The following is a 20,165-nucleotide window of genomic DNA, read 5'->3' on the forward strand; positions in this document are numbered from 1 at the left end:
CTTTCATTTCAAATAACACTCAATACATTCTTAAAAAAAGGTCCATTTTATAAACTAAGGTTTATAAAACTGAGGTTTGTAACTGAGGCCATGCTGGCCTGGAGGGAAAAAAAAATTGCAAGTCATGACAAACCAACTCACCCGAGCAGGATTAATAGTTTGAATGGGAAAAAAAAAAAAAAAAACAATACTCCAAAATCTTTCAAAACAACACCCTCCCCACATCATTCAGACCAACTATATTTGCAAAAGAACTATTACACAAAACAGAATGATGCCCTTCCAAAGAGGTCACCAGCACAACTGTGTATTTTAGGTCCACAGCACAGTTACCTTTTTAAAGTGAAGACACACATTATGAAGATAAGAAATTACCTTCTTTGCAGACAATGTCTTCTGTCAATTAAACACTAGTGGCTGATGAGATGATAGAGACACAAGGGGGAAGAGAGGGAGGAACTCCAGGACCCAAGTTCTAGAGGGGAGCACCCCTACCATTACAGATGCCTCTATTCTAGTCTCTTCTTTCCAGGCTCATTTACTTCCTGCTCAGCTTCTGAAACCACCTACCTACCCCAGCCTGATATTCTCTGGTGTCAACTTCTGTTAATCTTATTTCCCTCATCCTTTATCTGCCCTGGGACCCAGCATGGGAAGGCTGGGGGGTAGGGGGTCATTGAGAAGACTTCCCATGCTCTCAACTCCAATGCTGCTGCACCAGCAAGCAGCTTCTACCCTGGAGAAGCAATCACAAGGGATGTCCTCCTTAGCATAGGATGCAACAACCACATTTTCAGCACCAGCCACTGACACTTTCAAATGCTTGTACACCCATACCTGCAAAAAAATATTCAGGTATTTTTCCTAATCTGCTGACAATTTATTTTTCAAAATAGTGACAAACAGCATGTGTCTCGTCTCTGGACAATACTCAAGTCACACTGATAGCTCCGAGGCATGGAGCAACTAGAGCAACTGAAAGCTTGGAAGAATTTCCAACAAAACAATTTATTTTCCCCAAGATATTTTTTTGCTTACTGGAACTTCAAATTCAAACGAAATATCTGGCACGGAAACTTGGAATAAAAGACCATCTTAAAGTAACCATTTTTAAAAAAACAATTTAAAAATAAAAATAGTCCTCATCATTAAGGAACTTTAATAGAAGGTGCATCTAATAACTCCATGTATACTACACACAAACAAAGCTTACAACTATGGGCACTGTTGAGCAATTTGGTATCTCTGATGAAGTATGCTGTATAAGCTTCTGTTAAAGCTTCTATATTTAATAAGATATCTTTTCCAGTCTGGAGAGATGCACAATTACCTGCTCAGCTTTAATAAACAAGAAAGCCAGTAAGGTGTAACTTCTAAGCAGGGCTAGAGACAAAGTTCTACTACACAGTCCCCCATTCAAGTATAAATTAAGTACTGGGACCTATGGATTAATGCCCAAGATTAATCCCAAATTTAACTTGCAATTACACTTCTCTTTAACAAAAGAAAAATGTTTTTTTTTACCAACCACTACATTAGATCATAAAAATGCATGTACAGTTACATTAGATTCTGAAACTCAGTTTCTTGATGCTTAATGGCTAAGGAGCTTAAACTGTCAAGACTCCAAAGAACTAAAAGTCAGCATTATATCAATTATACTGCAGAGCTTGTGTGTGTAAATTAACCTTTGGTTTGGGATAGCCTGCTATACTCAGAAAAGATTTGTCTTCCAGCAACAGAAGTTGAACTGTTCATTCTTTTTTTTTTTTCCTAATAAATAAATAAATAAATAAATCGTGCTACTTCAAAATACATAGTTCTACATTTTTATTCTATACATTAACTTACAAATTATCTCAAGACACATGATCTGAAGTGTACAATGATTGCATACACAAAAATATTACTTGCCTTCATATGGTGTGTCCGGAGGTCCTGCTATTTCTCCTCTTAATTCTGTAAAATTCTCATCTACAAGATCTACTTTAATTTGATTTTTGCTCGTCTTAAAAATAAAGAGAGAAACAAAGAGTCATAAATAAGCATTTGACATACTGATTTCCCCCAAAATACAGTATTCTATATTTTTGGAAGAGTTGTTCTTTAAAAAAAAAAAATCAGAAACAAAAATTTTAAAAATACAGTAACCAAAAGTGAACAGCAATCTTCCAGTTGGAATTCTACTTCATTAAAAATATACTTGTGAAGCATTAGAAATTTCAGTATTATTTATATCGTCACCAAAATAAGCCAAGCAACCCAGCAATGTAACAGCAAAAGTTCTGTTTTTGAGTTGATCACATTTAAAAAGATTGTGATCCTACAAATCAGTTATTGATTCTATGCATCTAACTATAAAATTAAATTGACCAAGTTACACATTGTGGGTTTTTTCCTTTTAGAGCAATTTAATTAGACATGCTTGTCACTTTTATTGGAATACAGAAAGACCTCCCCAAATGGAGTGTTCACTGTTTTCAAGCCATATCTGAAGCATGATCTGAATAGAATTCAGTAGCCTTAAAATCATGTTTATCTTTAATATTTAGGCATAAGGTGCCATTTATTTTTACACTGGCATTTCATTGTCACCTCCTCAACATTTTCACACCCCACAGCAACTTGCCTATAAAATAAAACCACTGTATTTTGATAACAAAAAAGCCCATATGTTTTCCAGAAACTGATTCTCTGAAGTGTTCGCCAGAGCTACTCATTCCATTTAATTTGTTTCCCAAGTCCTGAGAGCAACATTTGTAAAATTCATACAAATACTCCAGCTTGTAGCTTTTTTTCTGGGGGTATCGCAAAACGGAATCTCCTTTTGAAAAAATATACCATGAGGTTTTTAGAGGTAAGTAATTACAGGTTTGTCCATTCTGCCACTTCTGTACACCATGTGCTCACTGGCTGCAATGCAGATTTCCTATGTTATTATTTTCAAGAACTCACATCATCTTGCCAGATCCAACTATTACCACCATTCTTACTTCATGGTGTTAAGAATACACCATGAACCTCCAAAATCAAATGCCAGTTAAAAACTAAATGTTATGGTTCTGCTTACTCAGTTATATCTATAAACTACCTTTTTGTTTTCAGTTCAGCATCAGATCTTGTGTTGTCTTCCAAGACCTCAGGTAAGATATCAGGGCAAGGAAGTTACTAATAGAGGTTATGAAATTATGGGTTTGAACATATTTCAGATTTATTTTCTTTCTTGCCTGACCAGAGAGCAACCAAGACAATTATCTTTCACAGTTTTGTTACCATAATACTGAGACAGAGAAGGACAGACAGTCCCAATGAGACAGCCCTCCTGACAGCCAGGCTGGTAATAAACTCTCTCTCTGTAACCAAACTCTATCATAGACAACACATTCCTCTTGCAAGTGGCAGCTCGTTCCACAAACTCATAATTGTTAAAAGCTTTCCAAGCTACAATTTAGGTCAAGTTATAATCTATTTACACCCACCTGTGATAGCATTGTTGCCCACTTATGGCAGCATCTTTTTTGAGCTTCAACAAGTTTCTTTGCATCCCTACTATTTATTCCCTTTGCATATAGGTGGTATCTGTACAAATTCCACTTTGCAGCTTCAATTTTGCTCTAAAGAAGCTGAAATTTTAAACCCACCATACTGATTTTTTCTGAATCTCTCCACTCTATATCTATCCCACGATGACCTAACTAGCCCTACATAAACGAATCTAGATGAAAGCTCAAAAAGTATCACAGACCTGCTGTTCCACTCACTGAAAATACATAACCACCAGCATAACCTGAGATCAAATTTGTCCCCTTCCATGGCAGCATGACACATGGCTCAGTTCAAGTGACAGAGCCCCAGGAAGGTCTCCTGTGGAAGTTTATGTCCACTTCAGCGACAGCACTGTGCTTCCTCAAAAGTACTGCACATGTGCATCACCTCTTAGTTCACAATGCAACACATCAGCTTAAATAACCAATACAGCTCATGAGTGATCAAAACTACTGCTTGGGTAACACAGTCATTCTAAGATCTATTCAGGTTCTTCTGCTCTCCTTCTGTCAACTATTAAGTTGCCAACTCCACCTGGTAAGCTCCACGTTGATGGCAGTTCTTGCTCTTTGCAAACAAACCTGCAACTTTCCATCTTAAGGACTTGAACAATGACAAAAAGGATGAAATTCACTGATTGACCCATGCTGTAGCTTAACTTTCTGCAATGCATTTTACTTTTCCTCAGTGCGCTGTACAGTATCATAGCGGTGTGAACATTCGCCTTCACAATCAATTTCAAGTAGCTCCACACATTAGTTATTTTCACAACAAATCCTTCCTGACTGGATACATTTGGTAAAAACACAACAAATCAAACAGAAACCCTGCTGCTAAGCTCTGTTTCTTTCAAGAGTCAATGATCCTGGTTCCCCCAATTGAGATGACTGCTTTTATTACTACAGCCGAAGCTCTCTCCAGAGCTTTATTTCCTTTGTACAGCACCTTGAGGAAAAATGGCAGGCAGAATTATCCTGTTTCACTGTAAAGATTAATTTAATTTCATCTTCATGCTTAAATTCTATCATGGCCTTCCTACAAACACATTTTTTTATTTACATAGCTGAGGAACCTTTTCAGTGCTTTTTAAGGTGGAATTAAGCTTGACCATGCCAATTCTTACTTTTTTCTTCATCCCCAGAGCAATAACAAATATTTAACAGTACTTAAGTGATTATTCATCCAATTAAATCTGGAGTATATTCCCTTTAACAAGGATCATATAGGATAAAATCACTTCATTTTAGCAGCTCTAACAGAATAAAACTCTGGCTTCCACAGTAACCATCTTGACTGCCTCTAAAATGTTACCAACAGCACAGCTCTTCAAAAGCATGCCTCTGACATCAACCATCTTAGCACAGAACTTGTGAATCAACTTGTGATCTCACAACACAAGTTGATTTTCCAGAAGCGGTTCTTCCACAAAGATCTCATTACATTTCCATACCAAGTCTAAAATAGCATCACCTCCTGTTGATTCAGTGACAATTTGGTGACTAAATCACTGGGTTAGCAATTCCCGAAATATGAGCCACGCCATCACTAGCAGCATTTATTTCCACAATCTCAAAGTTAAATTCTGTAACAACACAATTCCCACTAGCATTTCTTGCCAACATAAAAACACTCTGCTGACAGCAAAATCCTTTTACAGGAATCTATAAATCCAACACTACAACAGCAGAACTTCCCATCATCACACCTGAAAATTATTTTGATCAAGACTGACACACAAAAAAAAAAAAGTGTTAACGCAATGTATTACACAATGCATGATGCCATTCCTTCATCTTGTTTTTCTCCATATTCTAGTTGGATCATGCATAGACTTTTTTTTCTTTTCAAATGCATCCCCTGCTTCACACTAGGCCTCTAGTCAAAATTTTTTCACCTTTTAGACCATCCCAAATGCTGAGACTCTTTATGCACTGTTATAGCTATGCTTACCCAATTTTATTCTGCTGTGTTAAACCCAAGCGTGGATACTGCAGAGGCAGAAAAGTTGGGCAGGATTCTTTCAAGGCACTTTCAAGGAGAAAGCCTTTTCTCTAAAAAGAAACCTGAAGGACTGCAATAAAAGCAGCTAAGTATTAAAACTCTGCAGCCATTTAGTGCTTTAAGACTAGCAACTTACACATTAAGGAAAAAGTTTTAAGAAGGAACAGAAATATTAAAGAATGTACGTGCCAAGATTTCCAAAAAGATTAAGGAAAAAAGGATTATCTCAGAGTTACAGAAAAAGATCATGTGATTGACTACCATAAACCACTATTTTTGCAAAACTCCATGAGCACTCCAGGTCAACATCAGCACTGAGCAGAAAACTCCAACCTCTCAAATGCAGTTTACCCCATTAAACAATTATCTAAATGAATAATCTAAAAAACAGAAGCAATTTCATTCTTACCCTATTTACCAACCTCTTGCAAATCTGTGATAAACATTCAAAGTAACTTTGTTTTGTCTATATTTCCCACATTATTTCCTTATACTCTTGTTACAAAAACTTTAACTTTCTCAATTTAGTCCAAATCATTCAGCTCTCTCCATTCTACTACTATGCCAGAAAGGGAGGACCCTACCAAAAGCTCATCTCTTATGCTGCTGTCTAAGAAGTCACCTACCACCCTCTCCTCACCTCCATGGGCTTACTTCTTTTCAAACCAAAGACTCTTCCTTCTTAACCCTTTGCTGCTCCAGCATAGCTCAGGATTAGCACCTTGTATCCGCTTAGTTCACTCTTTGCAAGAAATGGGAAAACAGCAAAAAGGCAGGATACTTCACTGTACTAGGAAGTGAAGGGCAGGGACACTTCTGCAGCAAAATGCCAAATTCAACATCAAAAATGTTGTTACAATAATACTGTTCTGGGTTTTTGGGGTTGTTGGGTTAAGGGAGTTGTGCAATACTCTGGAAGTATTACTTCAGACTCACACCAGCTTAATCGTATCTCCAGAGCTTGAGCTTATTATTATTAAAAAGAAAAGCAGAGACATAACATAATTAGCACAGTCAGGGCTATGAAGTACACACACTCAGGCACTGCACTATCAGTTCAATCAGTTCAAATACAGGGATCATATTTGAATTCCCAGAGAGAGCTCTTGCTGACCTTCAAAGCACAGAGCAACACTCATTGGTGAAACAATCAAATATTTGGGGCAGGGCTAAGAGAGGAAAGAAGTCTGCCTAAAGCACACTTAAGTAACATTGTACAAGAGAAGATACAGTCTATATAAAGTAAAGCATTTTCTCAAACACCACACTCTTTGACCCTACTATCAATTTTGGTCTTAAAGATCTTCCATATTTCACATCCTATTTCATCTCAATATAGTAAGATATATTTTATAGAGTTACGATTTTTTCAGTAAATCCATGACTCATTTTTGCATTCGATACTATTATTTTTTTTTTATTTACCAATTAATTTATGGTGTTACTAATAGGGACCTTGTACTTTAATATATCTAAGGAGTTACAAATTTTAACACTGTGAATTCCACAGTACTGGCAATAGACTCAAACAAGATTTTTTGATTTCTCAGTTTTACTTATTAAATGCATGCTTATAAGATTCTTTAATAAAATGTCCTAAGATAATAAACCTGTGCCATGCTTAAAATTCTGTATTATTACCTGTGCTTATATACAAGAACAATACTGAGATTTCCTTTTTTTTATTCCTGTCAGAACACAAAACATCTCAAATTTTTAAAATGTCCTAATTTTGCACAGCAAACATCTGAATTAAAACTGCCTTAGTAGCAAAGTTCTCCCATTTTAACCTAACTCCCTGATTTGATGCACCACAAACATTGCAACCAAGAGAAGGAGCAGAGAAGTGGGAAGAGAAGACCAGGCTACAGGAGGAATGTGACACTGCTGCTTAGGACAACTTCAAAGAATTATGAAACTTCAGCTCTTGAGTCTAAACTGTTTCTGACAAAATCATTGCAACAGTCACGCACACGCAGAGGTGTAACTGACACAGCTATGCTGGCATAAGCCCTAGGTGGTTATACAATCATTGCTTGTCTCACTAAGGGACAGTGTGATTAAACTGGTGATGCTACAACTCTGAAAGCTGTGCACAAAGCAGCATACTTAGTCTCATACTGGTGTACAAGCTCCTACACAGTCATAGGCTATGACTAACTACAAAAGCTATTTAGAGAACCTAGGTGCATTAATCATGGGCAAAAATTGCCCAAACCTGAGTGCCACAGAGATACTCAACATCATAATGGGCACAATGCAAGGGATCCCTGTTCCGGGGACCTGTTAAGGAAAGCCTAAGTGAACAACCAATTTTTCAGGGATGCAAGATACATTTTCCTTATCTTTTCCTGCACAGTTCTGCCTTTGATGCAAAACAACTGAAAAACCCTGCAGATAAAGTATACTCTAATAATCAGTTTGAGCCATACTTGGAGTAGGGCATTCTAGAGACACACAAAACCATTTGATGCAGATTCTGCAGTTAATTCTCTAAGTCTACCCTACTTAGGTTGCTAGTAAATCCACATATAAAGGAATCACAGTATTCAGCTAATGTTAAATTGATTATGCTGACTCACAGTCCAAAAGCTTGAAGACTTGCTGATGTAGCTCAGAACAGTTTTTCTGTGCTACCTTCCTCTTATTCCAAAGTGGAAGAGCGTACCTAAACACCATGAAGGCTCTAAGAGGTAGGGGGCAAATACAAGACAGCTGCCTGATTTCCCTTTTGTAAAGGCTACTTTATTACTTTATTTACTTAGGATGTGTAGTTAAACACATCCTAATACAGCAAAAACTTTAGACGGCTTTCTCAGAGTTCACTTTCTGCAAAAATTATAATGCAATATAAACTAGGTTTGAATTAAACTAAGTAAACACAGACTAACGCATTTGTGGGTTTGGTGGGGATTTTTTCCCCTTTATAAAACACTGTAAAATATGTTTTAGAATCCAAAGGCATGTCACCTTAAACTTTGATTTTCTTAAGTAACTAGACTTATACAATCACTAGTCTTCCTTTCCCAATGAACTGTAGATCTTGCTGGCTAATAATGAATAGGAAGGATGAAATAATAAACACGAATTAGTTTCCTATGTGTCTTGTGACAACAGACAAAGGTAGACAGGATAATCCCAATTAGCATTCCAACAGAAGAATGACACACAGTATGAGCTCAGCTCTCTTAGACATAGCCAAACTGGAATTATACTGATGTATGCTTGAGTGTTCAATACAGTTTAAGGGCTGAACGAAGTTTCTTCTGTTGCCAGTGTTCCTCACATTGCTCTCCCATGCAGACACTTAGAAGACAGAGAAGGAATCCACAGCCTTAGTACAGTTTGGCTACAACATAGCAGATTAACACATACATGTCTGGTCCTAAAACAAGCTTATTTTTTGCTGCTCACAGAGGTACTTTATTTAGAATGTAGATAGTATCTTATCAAAATACTCCTGGTGAGTATTTAAGTGCTCCCAATTCAAATATTACAAGTATTAACACTGACATAATCTGAAGGGAAAATGCTACATCAGGAGTGCAAAAGTGGACTATAAGCCTAGAGCGCCTTACAGAATACTGTTTCTCAAAATATACTCTCCTTGCCACAAGAAAACTAGATCACTTATTTTTCTATCTTAATAGCATTAAAGTTTTACCTAGTCAGAGACAAAAAGATAGTCTACACATTAATGACAAAGTTTAAACAAACATATTTTCTCAATTTAATAGCAGCAGCAGTTATTAGTGTAAAAGTGATGTAGTAATGACAACAATCCTGACTAAGATTATGATACCAGTTAGATACAATTTATAAAAGGAGAATAATTTAAGAACTACTTTAAGTACTTGCACTAGTTTAACAAGTTCAATGCAGAAAGAAAAAACTTGGGACTGGACAGTTAACCAGGACTTTCTTGGAGTTTATAGTTACACAGATTTGCTACAACAAAATGTTAACTTTATTTTAATTTCATACTGAGTAAAGTGAACTAACCTTAGGACTCGTACACTTCTTTCCTATTAAAGCCAAACTCCTGGAAACAAGCACAGAAAAATGAATGGGAGACTGAGAAAGTTAAAAGATTTGCTAATTCCCACTACCCCTTAGCTCCATGAAGAGTTGTGGTCAGAGGGTCTGGTAGTGGCAGCCTAAACCCTAATCCTAAATTGACCAACCCAGTCCTGTATCCAGTGATTTCTCTCTTTCCTCTGTTTTATAAGAGATTACCAAAGACAACTAAATGAGGCAACTGGTAAGTGTAGAACTTTCATGAGAAATCTGGACTCAACAGGATACATGTTAACATGAAAAAATGCCCCTAACTGAACACAGGAATGTGCAACAGATCTTGCCTTTCCTGCACAAATAATTCTGACTATGTGTACTTGGCTAACTCATAGGTCTGGTCGAACAATCACTAACATTGAATCGCAGACTTAAGTAATTCATACTACTAGTGCTTATTAGTACCCATGTAATACTACAAAACAGCTGCACTATTGAGATTTCATAGAACTTGAAAAACTACATAGTTCAGATTAACAGGTGTAAAACTACAAGTAAAATAACAATTCAGAAAAAGACCTCAAAAGTGAGAATAGTAAGATGTTTTCTTAAAGCATCCTAGTAAATGCATTTGGGTTTGAGTCAATTATTGCTTAGTTACCAAAAAAGTGACTTAAGAGACAAACTCATTTCAATGCAAAGATCTACAGATCCATCCTGAATTATTTTCCAGAACTGTAAGATATGACCAAACACACCATAGATAAAATTAAGAAAACCAAAGATGCCCAGTCATGGCATTTCAGTATCCTTTTTACATAATTATAGGAAACAGCTATAAACCTTGCCTTGCCTAAAATAGTCATGGCTTGAAATATGCAGTAGACAAAATTCTTTTGGGCAATCTACAAAGGATCTCACAAACAACTACTTTAAAGTTAAGATTATCTTCACATTTCAGAGAAATGCAGCTTAAATAGGCATTCTAGATCTCGCATCTATTCTACCTTCAGGGTTCCAGCACAAAACTTGTTCCACCTAAAAACCCTGACAGCTTTGCATCCACAAGAAAAACCCAGCCTCTTATTTAAAGAGAACTGATTACTGTCTTTCAATAGCAGAAACTTCAGAACTAAACAGTCTACTTCAAAATTCTTCAGCTTGTTTACAGGGGTAAGTTTTATTAGGTGTGGCAACAGAGTTGGAGACTCGTCTCCAAGTTTTCTCTCACAATCAGGAAAAAAAAAACAACACAGTCATTAAAATAAATCTTATCCTAGAAACAAAGAATGTAGGAAGAGACACTTGGACGGCCTCTAGTCCTGTGTCCTACTCAAAGTGGGTACAAGGACAGCAGGCTGCTCAACAACTTGTTGAGATTTGAACACCTCCAAGGATGGAGATTCCACAAGCTTACTGGTCCATCTGTTTAAATGTTTGACTACTATCGTGGTAATTTTTCCCCAGTGTCTAGTCTGAATTTCCTATAATTCAGCTTGTGTCTGTTGACTCTCATCCCCATGCACTTCTGCAAGAACTCTGGCTTTTCTCCAGAACTTCTCATTAGGTATTGTGGATGACAGGAATATGTCCCTTTGAACAGTTCCATAACACCACCAGTTCTTTCCTCACTTATCACTTGCTCCAACCTTTTAACCACTTTGGTATACTGGAGTAAGCCTATCACAGTACTACCAATGTCCTACACTGGAAATCCCAAAACTGGACACAGTACACCAGATACAGTCTCACAAGCATGGAACAGAGGCAAAGAATCATTTCCCTGCAACTCACTGACCACATTTTTGCTAATGCAACCCTACATGTGGTTGGGCTTCTTTGCCACAAGAGCACTGCTGAATAATGTTCAACTTGCTCTTTACTAGGTCATGCAGATGCTTTTCTGCCAGCCTGCTTTGTTTCCAGTCTCCAGTCTGTATGTACTAGTGGTGGTACTTCCTCACAGATGCAGGACTTCATACCCACCTCTGTTCAAAAGGTTTCTGTCAGGCATTTCTCCAGCTTAAGATCCCTCTGCATAGCAGCCCTGCATTCCAATGCACTAAAAACCCCACCATCACCAGTTTTTTAGCCTATGCAAGCCTTCCGAGAGGTGGTACCAATATCATAATGTCAGTTTAAAAGTCTGCATCTTTATCTGGTTTTTATCTTTCTTTAAGCCTTTTAATTAACTAGGCACACTCCAGCTTTATTCCCACAAACAGTCCCACTGCACTCACTCAATCTCTACTGACTTCAATGGGACTATTCTTATTCATCAAAAGTTAAGCATATTTATTAGCAGAAAATGGACACTGATTAAAAAAAAAACATGCTGCCAATTCAGAGGCCATAATAGAAGACATCTCATTCTTATATATCTGCATTGTTTCTACATGATAAATGGAAAGAATAGATGATTGCTTTTCTTCCTAATAGGCTTTTCCAGTAACACTAAAGCACAATAGCTACTAGAAGTTTCAATATCAGTGAATTCACCTTCCACATGAATATAAACAAAGTAATGAAGTTTTTCTGAGCCTGAAGATCAAATACTTATGGCTTTTCCAAATAGCAAAAAAAAAATTCAGAGATGTCACTTAGCATCTTACTATGAACTGACATAAATCACAAAACCACTACTGGCAATGACAGAAGCAAACACCACAGCTACTCACTAGAATTTTAAGAAGCCTAAGAAAAATGGTATGGCAGACTACCATTACCATTGCCTTCTCCCTTTCTCCTGTAAATAACAAAAACTCCTGCTCCAAAACAAGTAACCACTTTCTTCTTGAAAATCAAGTACTTCAAATTTTGCCATTAACCTACTGCCTTCACTTGAAGGCTATTTTGGATCTGAGCAAGTTACAAATTTTAACTGTTACTTCAGATACCTGCTCATACAGACATTCACATACCATAACATCAACCGAGTTTAATTTATTCTCGGCTCTATCTGGGTTTACTACTCATGCAGATAAACCCCTGCCTCTTGATATCTGTAAGAGAAGAGCATATTGTGTTTGAGATACCAGCAACTCCCTTCTTGCTAGGATGAAGCTCTGTTTCTCAGTAGGTTACCTTTTGTACCAAAGCTGTAAGGTACATATTTTCCTCTGACTTTTAAAGATGGCCAGGAAACACCTTACATTTCTACATTATAAAAGAAACTAGAGGGCAAATTAAACATTGAATCCTTCAGCGATAGCATAATATATTTAAGGCTGTATTAAAATATGAAAACAAGTCACACATTTTTAAGATATCTGATGAACTAGAAGCACTGCTCAGCATCAGTCTTCAAATGACAAGATTTTAAACATTTCTCTTCATTGTTAAATGACAGATTCTCCCTCTCAGAAGACAGATGCTTATAAACAGAGTAGCTAAGTATATGGCTACCCACTGCAGCATTCCAGTAACTCTTATTCTGAAATAATATCAGCTAACCTTAACCAAAGCCTTCTCCCACCTACCAAAAGTGGGATACCATTCTCACCACCTATTTATTGGTTTCATTATCATGCTGCAATCTCCTACTTTAGTTCAAAAAAGCCACTCTGCAGCTTTAGAATTTCAGACCATAAAACCAACCAGACAACAGAATAATTAAATGACAGAACAAGAAAGGAGATAAAGTTGAGCTACCTATGACTTGCCTAGACTAGGATATGGAATATGATGACTTAATGTACTGTTTACTCATTTTGGAATTTTAATACAAGCATAGTGCAGTACCCTTAACACATATTTAAACAGTAAAGTTATTAACTAGACTAACTTAACAGCTTCAACTTTGTTAAAGATGCAGTACCTCATCTACCTTTGAAAACCCAAAGCTTTTTTCCACTCACAAAGCTAATTTTTATTTAAATCATACTCTGGAGAACACTTCTGACAAATTTCTGTTAGAATTAAATAGATGAAGTTAACACTGAATTTGCAAGGATCTCTCTTAAATATACAATATACCACTTATAAAGGTAATGTGTAGGGGTCATAAAAAACTTAGAAAAGGGTAAAGCAAGCGCAGAAAAAAAGCTTTTGTTGCTCAAGTGAGAAAAGACTTTAAATACTTTTCCAAAATATGCAGAATCCAAAACCCAATACTAAAAACTTAAAAATTTTTCATCTCTTATCTGTAAACCAGGAAGCAAGACAGTCTAAAATTCACATTTTAGTGATTTCCCAGAAATGCCATTTAAGTCAAGGAAACAGCACTAAGTAATGTTAAAGGTGTATTTGCTATGAATAGCAAAGATCCATAGCATCCTTACCCAAGGATCCATAGATTCTTATCCATAGCAAGGACAAAACCATTTTTCAGAACTCTTTCTTCACTGGTATTTAGAAATGAAATTTGGTGCTTCCAACACACACTTCAAATGCAGAAGGAATTAATTGCTATCCAGCTGCTCCCTTTTAAAAACATTTCTGGTTCTACCACTCCATTTCAGCCCAAAGGCAAGGACTAGAAGACAAGAGACCAAACTTCCTATTTATCTTTTCCAAGTGTGCCTGCCCCCTCCTCCAAGCACCTGTGCTCATACTGCATCTTCAAGGAAACAAGGGGGCTGCTCTTCACATTTAAGTGAAAGTCAAAACATCGGAAAAAAAAAGAATTGTGCAGATAGTGTGAGCCATTGCCTTCAGAAAGGGACTTAAACCTTTTAAAAGATAAATTTAGCAATTCCATTTATTAAAGTTTTCCTTTTTTTTAAAAAAAAGAAACCAGGTTAAACAATTATTTTAGAGCACAAATCACACAGAAAAACACATTTTTCCCCTGTGATTTGCAGTATGTAATTGTATACCTCCATTCACCATCTCACTCCATGTTTTCATTCTCAGTTGTACTGACACTATAGTTTGACTGCCCTTGAATGTACAAACATTCACAAAAGGATTTGCTTTCAACTTTGACAACCAGAGTAATGCTGAAATTTTGCATTCAAGATGGGGGGAGTTAGTATATTCTGTAAACAGCAATTCTATACATACTGCTGTACCAGTATAATACTCACACATAGCTTGGTAGGGACAGAAATAAGACTTACCAAGCTTTTCTGTATTATAATTTTTAAATTCCATAATTTTAGTTTCACAATAATTATTTCTGTGAAGCTTCAGGCAGCTTAAAGCTCTTTTGAAATATTATTTACCTCCAACATTTTGTACTGAGCCCTCCAATGCACAGCCTAAACAAACAAGAATACTGAAAAATGTGCTCAGTAGATCCAATCATTAGAGTAAGAAAATTTAGCATGGATCTTCCCCAAATGCTTATATAAGTTAATGTTTCTTTTTTTCTACACAAAGCAAAGCAAAAGGGGCTTGAAGCATTTAAAAACACTTTGAAATAAAGACTTCTTTGTTCCCACAATATCACCTGCTTATATGTGGCGCAAGGTGTAGATTTTCTAACTCTGATATAAAGGTATCCACCTAGAAATTTCTCTTAGTTTACATGCAATTCTGTATTTGCTGTGTAACAGCTTGGCAAAATCATCCTGGGCTTTGAAGGCATCTGTAAAACAAGGCCCTTATATTTTCTAGGGGCTAGTTCAAGCTGCATAGCAACAATGGTGTTAGCACACACTTAAATTTAAAAGCACATCAAATACTGCTACCCTAAACATGCTTTCCTTAAACCACTAGTATCTTTCGAAATTTATCCTCCCCATTTTTCCTCTGTGAATACGTTCAGATTACTAGAACACCAGCTGCAAGAGTTACATACTCACATATTTCACAAGCATCTAACCTGCAACATCATCCCAAGTAGAACGACAGTGACGACACAGCCATTAAAATCTCTCTGGCTGACGTCCACCAACTCAGACACAGACACAGCAAAAGCTGTACTGATGCAACCCTGCAAATGCTGCTGTGTGCTCCCCCACACTGATCAGAACTTCTTTCATGTCCTCCTGAAAGCAGTCAGCCTCTCTTACTGACCACCACATCCCTCAGAACATACTGTTCAGGAAACATGAACGAAATTAGTGAGGCTTTAAAAGCATCCACCTGAAGGTGAGTAAGCATGCAGTGGGATAAACGAAGTTCTGTATAAAGTAACCTAAATAAACAGGGGTTTACTTGCATCCTTTAAAAAGGAAAAAAAAAAAAAAAAAAAAAAAAAAAGCAGTAATCAAAACCACACTCCGCAGCCTCAGGCACTGGCTGCCCAGAGCGGTGAGCTACAGGGGATGTGTGAGACCACATACCCCCTTCTCGGCCTCACCGATCCGCTCCATCACCTCCCGGCCCGCACAGAGCGGCCTCCCCCAGTACCCCCACCCCCACCCCCACCACCGGAGGGGCGCGGAGCAGCAGGCGGGTGCGGAGAAGGGGGGGGGGGGGGACGCAGGCCGGGAGCGGCGGGCGCCCCGCAACGGGCAGGCCCCACCCCGCCTCGCACCCTTCGGGCATCGGACGCCCGACGCGGCGACCCTCGTCGGGGTCCGGCCTGCCTGCCTGCCCGGCCTTCTCGGCCCGCGCCCCCCACCACCGCCACACTTCTTGGGCCCAGGCCGCCGGCCCCGCTCCCCGTAGGCCACCGGAGGCTCCCGCTGCCCGCTGGGGGAGGGGCTCCGCGGCCCCCTCCTCCCCCCTCCCGGCGGCTGGCGGGTCCCGTCTCCCCGGGAATCGCCATTCCCCTCCCCGAGGCCGTCGGACGGGCCCACCCCCAGCGCGGGGAGGTGGGGCCGAGGGGGAAGCGGGGTCCCCGCGCAGGCCGGCGGGGCGCCCGCACCTTCCCCCGCCGCCCACACTCAGACACATACACACGGGGGAGGGTAGCGCGGCACGCAGGGGGTGAGGGGAGAGGCTCTGACCTCCTCGCTCTTCAGCACCTCCTTGAACTCCCGCTTGATCCTCTGCACCGCGATGTTGGCCATCTCCGCAGCGGGCACCCACTCACCGCTGCCTCCGCGCCGGGCCCAGCGAGCTCCGCCGCCGCTCGCACTGATAACCCCGGCCCCACCAAAATGGCGTCCGCCACGAGCATGCGCGCTAGGGCGGTCGGGTCTGCCGCCGCCGCTGCTGCTCAGGAGGGGCCGCCGTGTGCGCGGAGCGGGCACCGGGGTTCCCGATGGGAGGGGTGGTGGGTCGAGTGCTGGCTGGCGCGGGCGGCTGCGGTACGCGCTCTCAACCGCCTCTCGGCCTTCTCGCCCCTGCCCTCGAGGGAAAGAATGTCGCCGCCGCCTCCTCCTCCTAAGGAGGCACGGGGGGTTCGTCCCGCTCGCTGATCGCCCCGGGAGACACCCGCCTGCAGCTGCCGCTCACCGTGGCACGATCTAGGCGGGTCCCCGGCGGCGCCTGGCGAAAGCCTGAGGAGAAACGCCCGGAGGCAGAGCCCTGCCGCTGCCCCCCGCCACTGGCGGGCCCCGGGGCAGGGTTGAGGCCGTTGTGTTGTCAGGCGGGCGACGCGGCCCGCCCGGTCCGGCCCGGCTCGGCCTTGTGCTTGCAGAGCGTAGCACCTTGGAGGCCTGAGGCATCGGCTGAGGAAGGGGTGACCGAGTGCCCTCAGGAGGTGTGAGCCAGTAGCTGGGTTGGGCCGGGGTGCTGCGAGGTAGCAGGGGAAGTCTGAGGTGTCCCTGAGGAAACAGCTGGCTCAAAGAGCAGTCTAGTGAAGCCCCTGAGCAAAAATAGCCAGGAGACCTCTCACATGCCTTGGGAATTTGATCAACCCGACCATACAACAGTTCCCCTTTATCATTTTCCTCCTTTATGCTCACTGGTGAAAACCACAGTTCCTTACTGTCCTGGCCCAGCTCTTTGTCCTCTCCACATCCTTGTCCTTCCCCTGGAGAAGCTGCTGTGTCCTTACACAGGACAGGGCCTGGCAGGCCACGGAGCAAGCACCCTGAGGGGGCAGGGTAAGGAACTGTTTCTTTGCATGGATTCTGCTACAAGATTTTAAAAGGTGAACATCAGTCCTGTCTTACAGACTGTTATATTTTATTACAGAAGCAAACATGGCAAGCCACAAATGTTCTCTTATAGAGAGAAAACCAAAAGAGGATACCAGTAACCATCCCAGCTATCCTGAGGTGCACAAAACACAGTACGGTATGGAAGAGCTTAGATGCATTTTCACAGGGGACTGAGATTGCATTTACAGCTGCTGTTTATTCAGGAAGAGAGAGGGTTTCAAGATGTTAAGATTCATGAAAAGATTTTATAGTGCCTCCTCTTAATAATGCAATGCAGGACTATGTATGACATAGACATCTATCTCAACAAATGTGTGGCTGTCATCTGCAAGTGTTGTTTATTTATGTCCATTACTATGCACACAATTTTGACAGTCATATACACAGTAAAGAAAGTATAGGCCCAACTGAATTAAAAAATTATCTGGCAACCAGATACAGATGTGAATGTGTGTTTACTCTCCCCCTGTGGTTTGAGTAGAAAACGTTAATCTTTGCGTAAGAATGTTGTACCATGTGCATCTGTTCATCAACTCAGATCTTCAGTCTAAAACTTTTAAATGCAATACACAGTGCAGGTTTTCTGCTGAGGTTTTTAGTACCTTTTTGAGAAGGATCATTTTGCATTAGGCCTTATTTCCTTTTAATGCCTTATAGTGTCATCTTGGGCCTTAATCTTCAGAATAGCTTAGACATCTAAGTCCCATGTGTGTGTCTTAAGTTCCTTTTGAGAAGGTAGGCCATAGCTTCTCTGTGCCTTAGGCCATCACCTGTAAAATAAGGGTAATAACTCTTCTCTCCCTTTTAGAGCTCACAGATGGAAGTTAGTTTTATGGTGTGATGAACTCCTATTGAGTACTGCAGACAAAAATTATAAAGGCAGCACATAAAATCTCCACGCCAAATGCCTCATGTCTGTTCAGACAGCTCATAGAAAGAAGCTGAACTAATAATACTCAGATTTTGCTCTGGCTGGAGCAGAAAGCATGACCTTTAGTAAGTGTCAGAGTCCTTTGTGTTCCTGTGAGTGTGCTTGTATGTTATAGGTAGTACACATTCAGTAATAGCCATAGTGAAGGGCAATTATTTTGCCTGGTTTCTATCTAGGTTAATTTTCATGTGCTCATTTGGATTACAAATGTCAGAGTCTGTTACTGCAAAAAGCAAATAAAATTAATATGAATTACTGTATCTGTTTTCCTTAGTATACCCCACTCTTTTCCCTTGTCCTTAAATAGGCATCTTTCACTTATCTCACAGCTGCTCCATATTCACCATATGCTGTGTTAATTTTCTCTTTGGTAAAACATAGAGCATGTAGAAAGGCTTTTTGAGGGTAGAACAGAGTAATCGCAAGTTTTACAAGGATTGAAATACTACATAAAATCAGTTCCTCATCAGCGTGCTGGGGTTATCAATGTATACCTCATATGCTGCTTTATGCTTTACTATAATTTCCTGTTTTACAGAAGACTCTACAGGGATTTAGGCGAAAACAGGACCAATCTTTGAATAGATATTTTGGGGGGTTGTTTTGGTTTGCTTTAGGGTTTGTTTTAGTTGTTTTTTTGTGAAATACAAAAATGCTTAGAAAAATAAAAGAACATATCTGCTGTGTGATTTCAGCAACTCCCATGTCTGATTTGATAATATATTTTATTGTACGTTTTACTTATGGTACAGTCACCGTGTGCATGGTTCATCTGCCTTAGAATATGGATGCCCCTCTGCCCTGGTAATACTGCCGAGGGACTCTAAGATACTTATTAACAGCAGTAAATATGATTATATTTCTGTTCCTGAAGTTAAGATTCATCATGATCTTTTGTCTTTTCCGTATTTTCCTAATTTTATGTTGTTCATATAGGAAATTTTTCTGGTACAGTTACTGGAGAGAATTTGAAATTACTGAGATTGTTCCCTGGCGTTAGAAGAAAATGCTATTTTTGAAACCATAAGTTTCCAGCATGCAACATTCTGTTCCTCTTTTGCTACTTTGTGTCTTGTGTAACAAGACTTTCCCCCTCCTCATCTTGGCCTCCTTAAATTAGAGAAAATAAAAAATGTCATGCTTGATCTTCTTCCATTATTGCTGGAGAATTTCTTACTGGAGAGAAGTCTCACGAGATCTGTATATTGATTTAAAACACTCTAGAAGTAGGGGCTGAACCTGTAACATATTTTTAATTCTTATTTTATTTAGTTCATGAGGCATCCGTACAAGGATTGACTTTACAGATGGTATTAGGATCAGATAGTATGCATGCATTTTGCATTTGAATCTTCATATGCTCATTTATAATAATGCTTTCTTTTTAACAAGTCAGGAAGAAACAAAATTCATAAAACCAGGTTATTTTAACGTTCACCCTCATTTTTTCACCAAACTTACACCTACAGCTCTCTTTCTGTCATCCCAGCTTTTAATGGAGAGGCCTACATGCCTGAAGTTGTCTTTTTTATCTGAATATCATTTAGCAAATTTCAGAGACTACCAAAATAAATTTAGCCTGCACTTTTATTGCCTGTCATTTTGTATTCCTGTTGTGGCAGCATCTGGATGACTCAACTCATTCCGAAGATTAGCACTATCATAAAAATGAGTAACTGGTTGTGCAAGTTGACCGAGTGTTTAATTGTCACCTAACTTTCCTGTTCCTCCCC

The 20,165-nt window shown here is 39.7% G+C and overlaps 1 protein-coding gene and 1 long non-coding RNA gene across 6 annotated transcripts in view; one reads left to right on the forward strand and one right to left on the reverse strand.

The window, feature by feature from the left end:
• UBE2K (ubiquitin conjugating enzyme E2 K) overlaps positions 1-16,940 on the reverse strand; it is a 36,805-nt gene extending 19,865 nt beyond the window's left edge. The window contains exons 1-3 of one of the 5 annotated variants that reach the window (XM_071743709.1): positions 16,401-16,815; positions 9,550-9,589; positions 1,915-2,008 (exon numbers count right to left, since the gene is read on the reverse strand). Coding sequence is in view for 3 of the 5 variants with exons in the window: in XM_071743705.1 (XP_071599806.1) it covers positions 1,915-2,008; positions 16,401-16,463 (157 nt within the window). In the remaining 2 variants the exon portion in view is untranslated. Of the gene's footprint in view, positions 1-1,914; positions 2,009-9,549; positions 9,590-12,482; positions 12,506-15,791; positions 16,337-16,400 lie in introns of those variants that run through there. The other 4 variants (XM_071743706.1, XM_071743705.1, XM_071743710.1 and 1 more) reach the window with 4 other exon arrangements.
• LOC139796080 (uncharacterized) lies at positions 15,372-19,130 on the forward strand. Its single transcript, XR_011725818.1, has 2 exons — positions 15,372-15,597; positions 17,536-19,130. It is a non-coding gene; the product is annotated as an uncharacterized lncRNA (long non-coding RNA).
• Positions 19,131-20,165: the final 1,035 nt, after the last annotated feature.

Source organism: Heliangelus exortis, chromosome 4 (assembly GCF_036169615.1).
Source record: "Heliangelus exortis chromosome 4, bHelExo1.hap1, whole genome shotgun sequence".
NCBI classification, from domain to species: Eukaryota; Metazoa; Chordata; class Aves; order Apodiformes; family Trochilidae; genus Heliangelus; species Heliangelus exortis.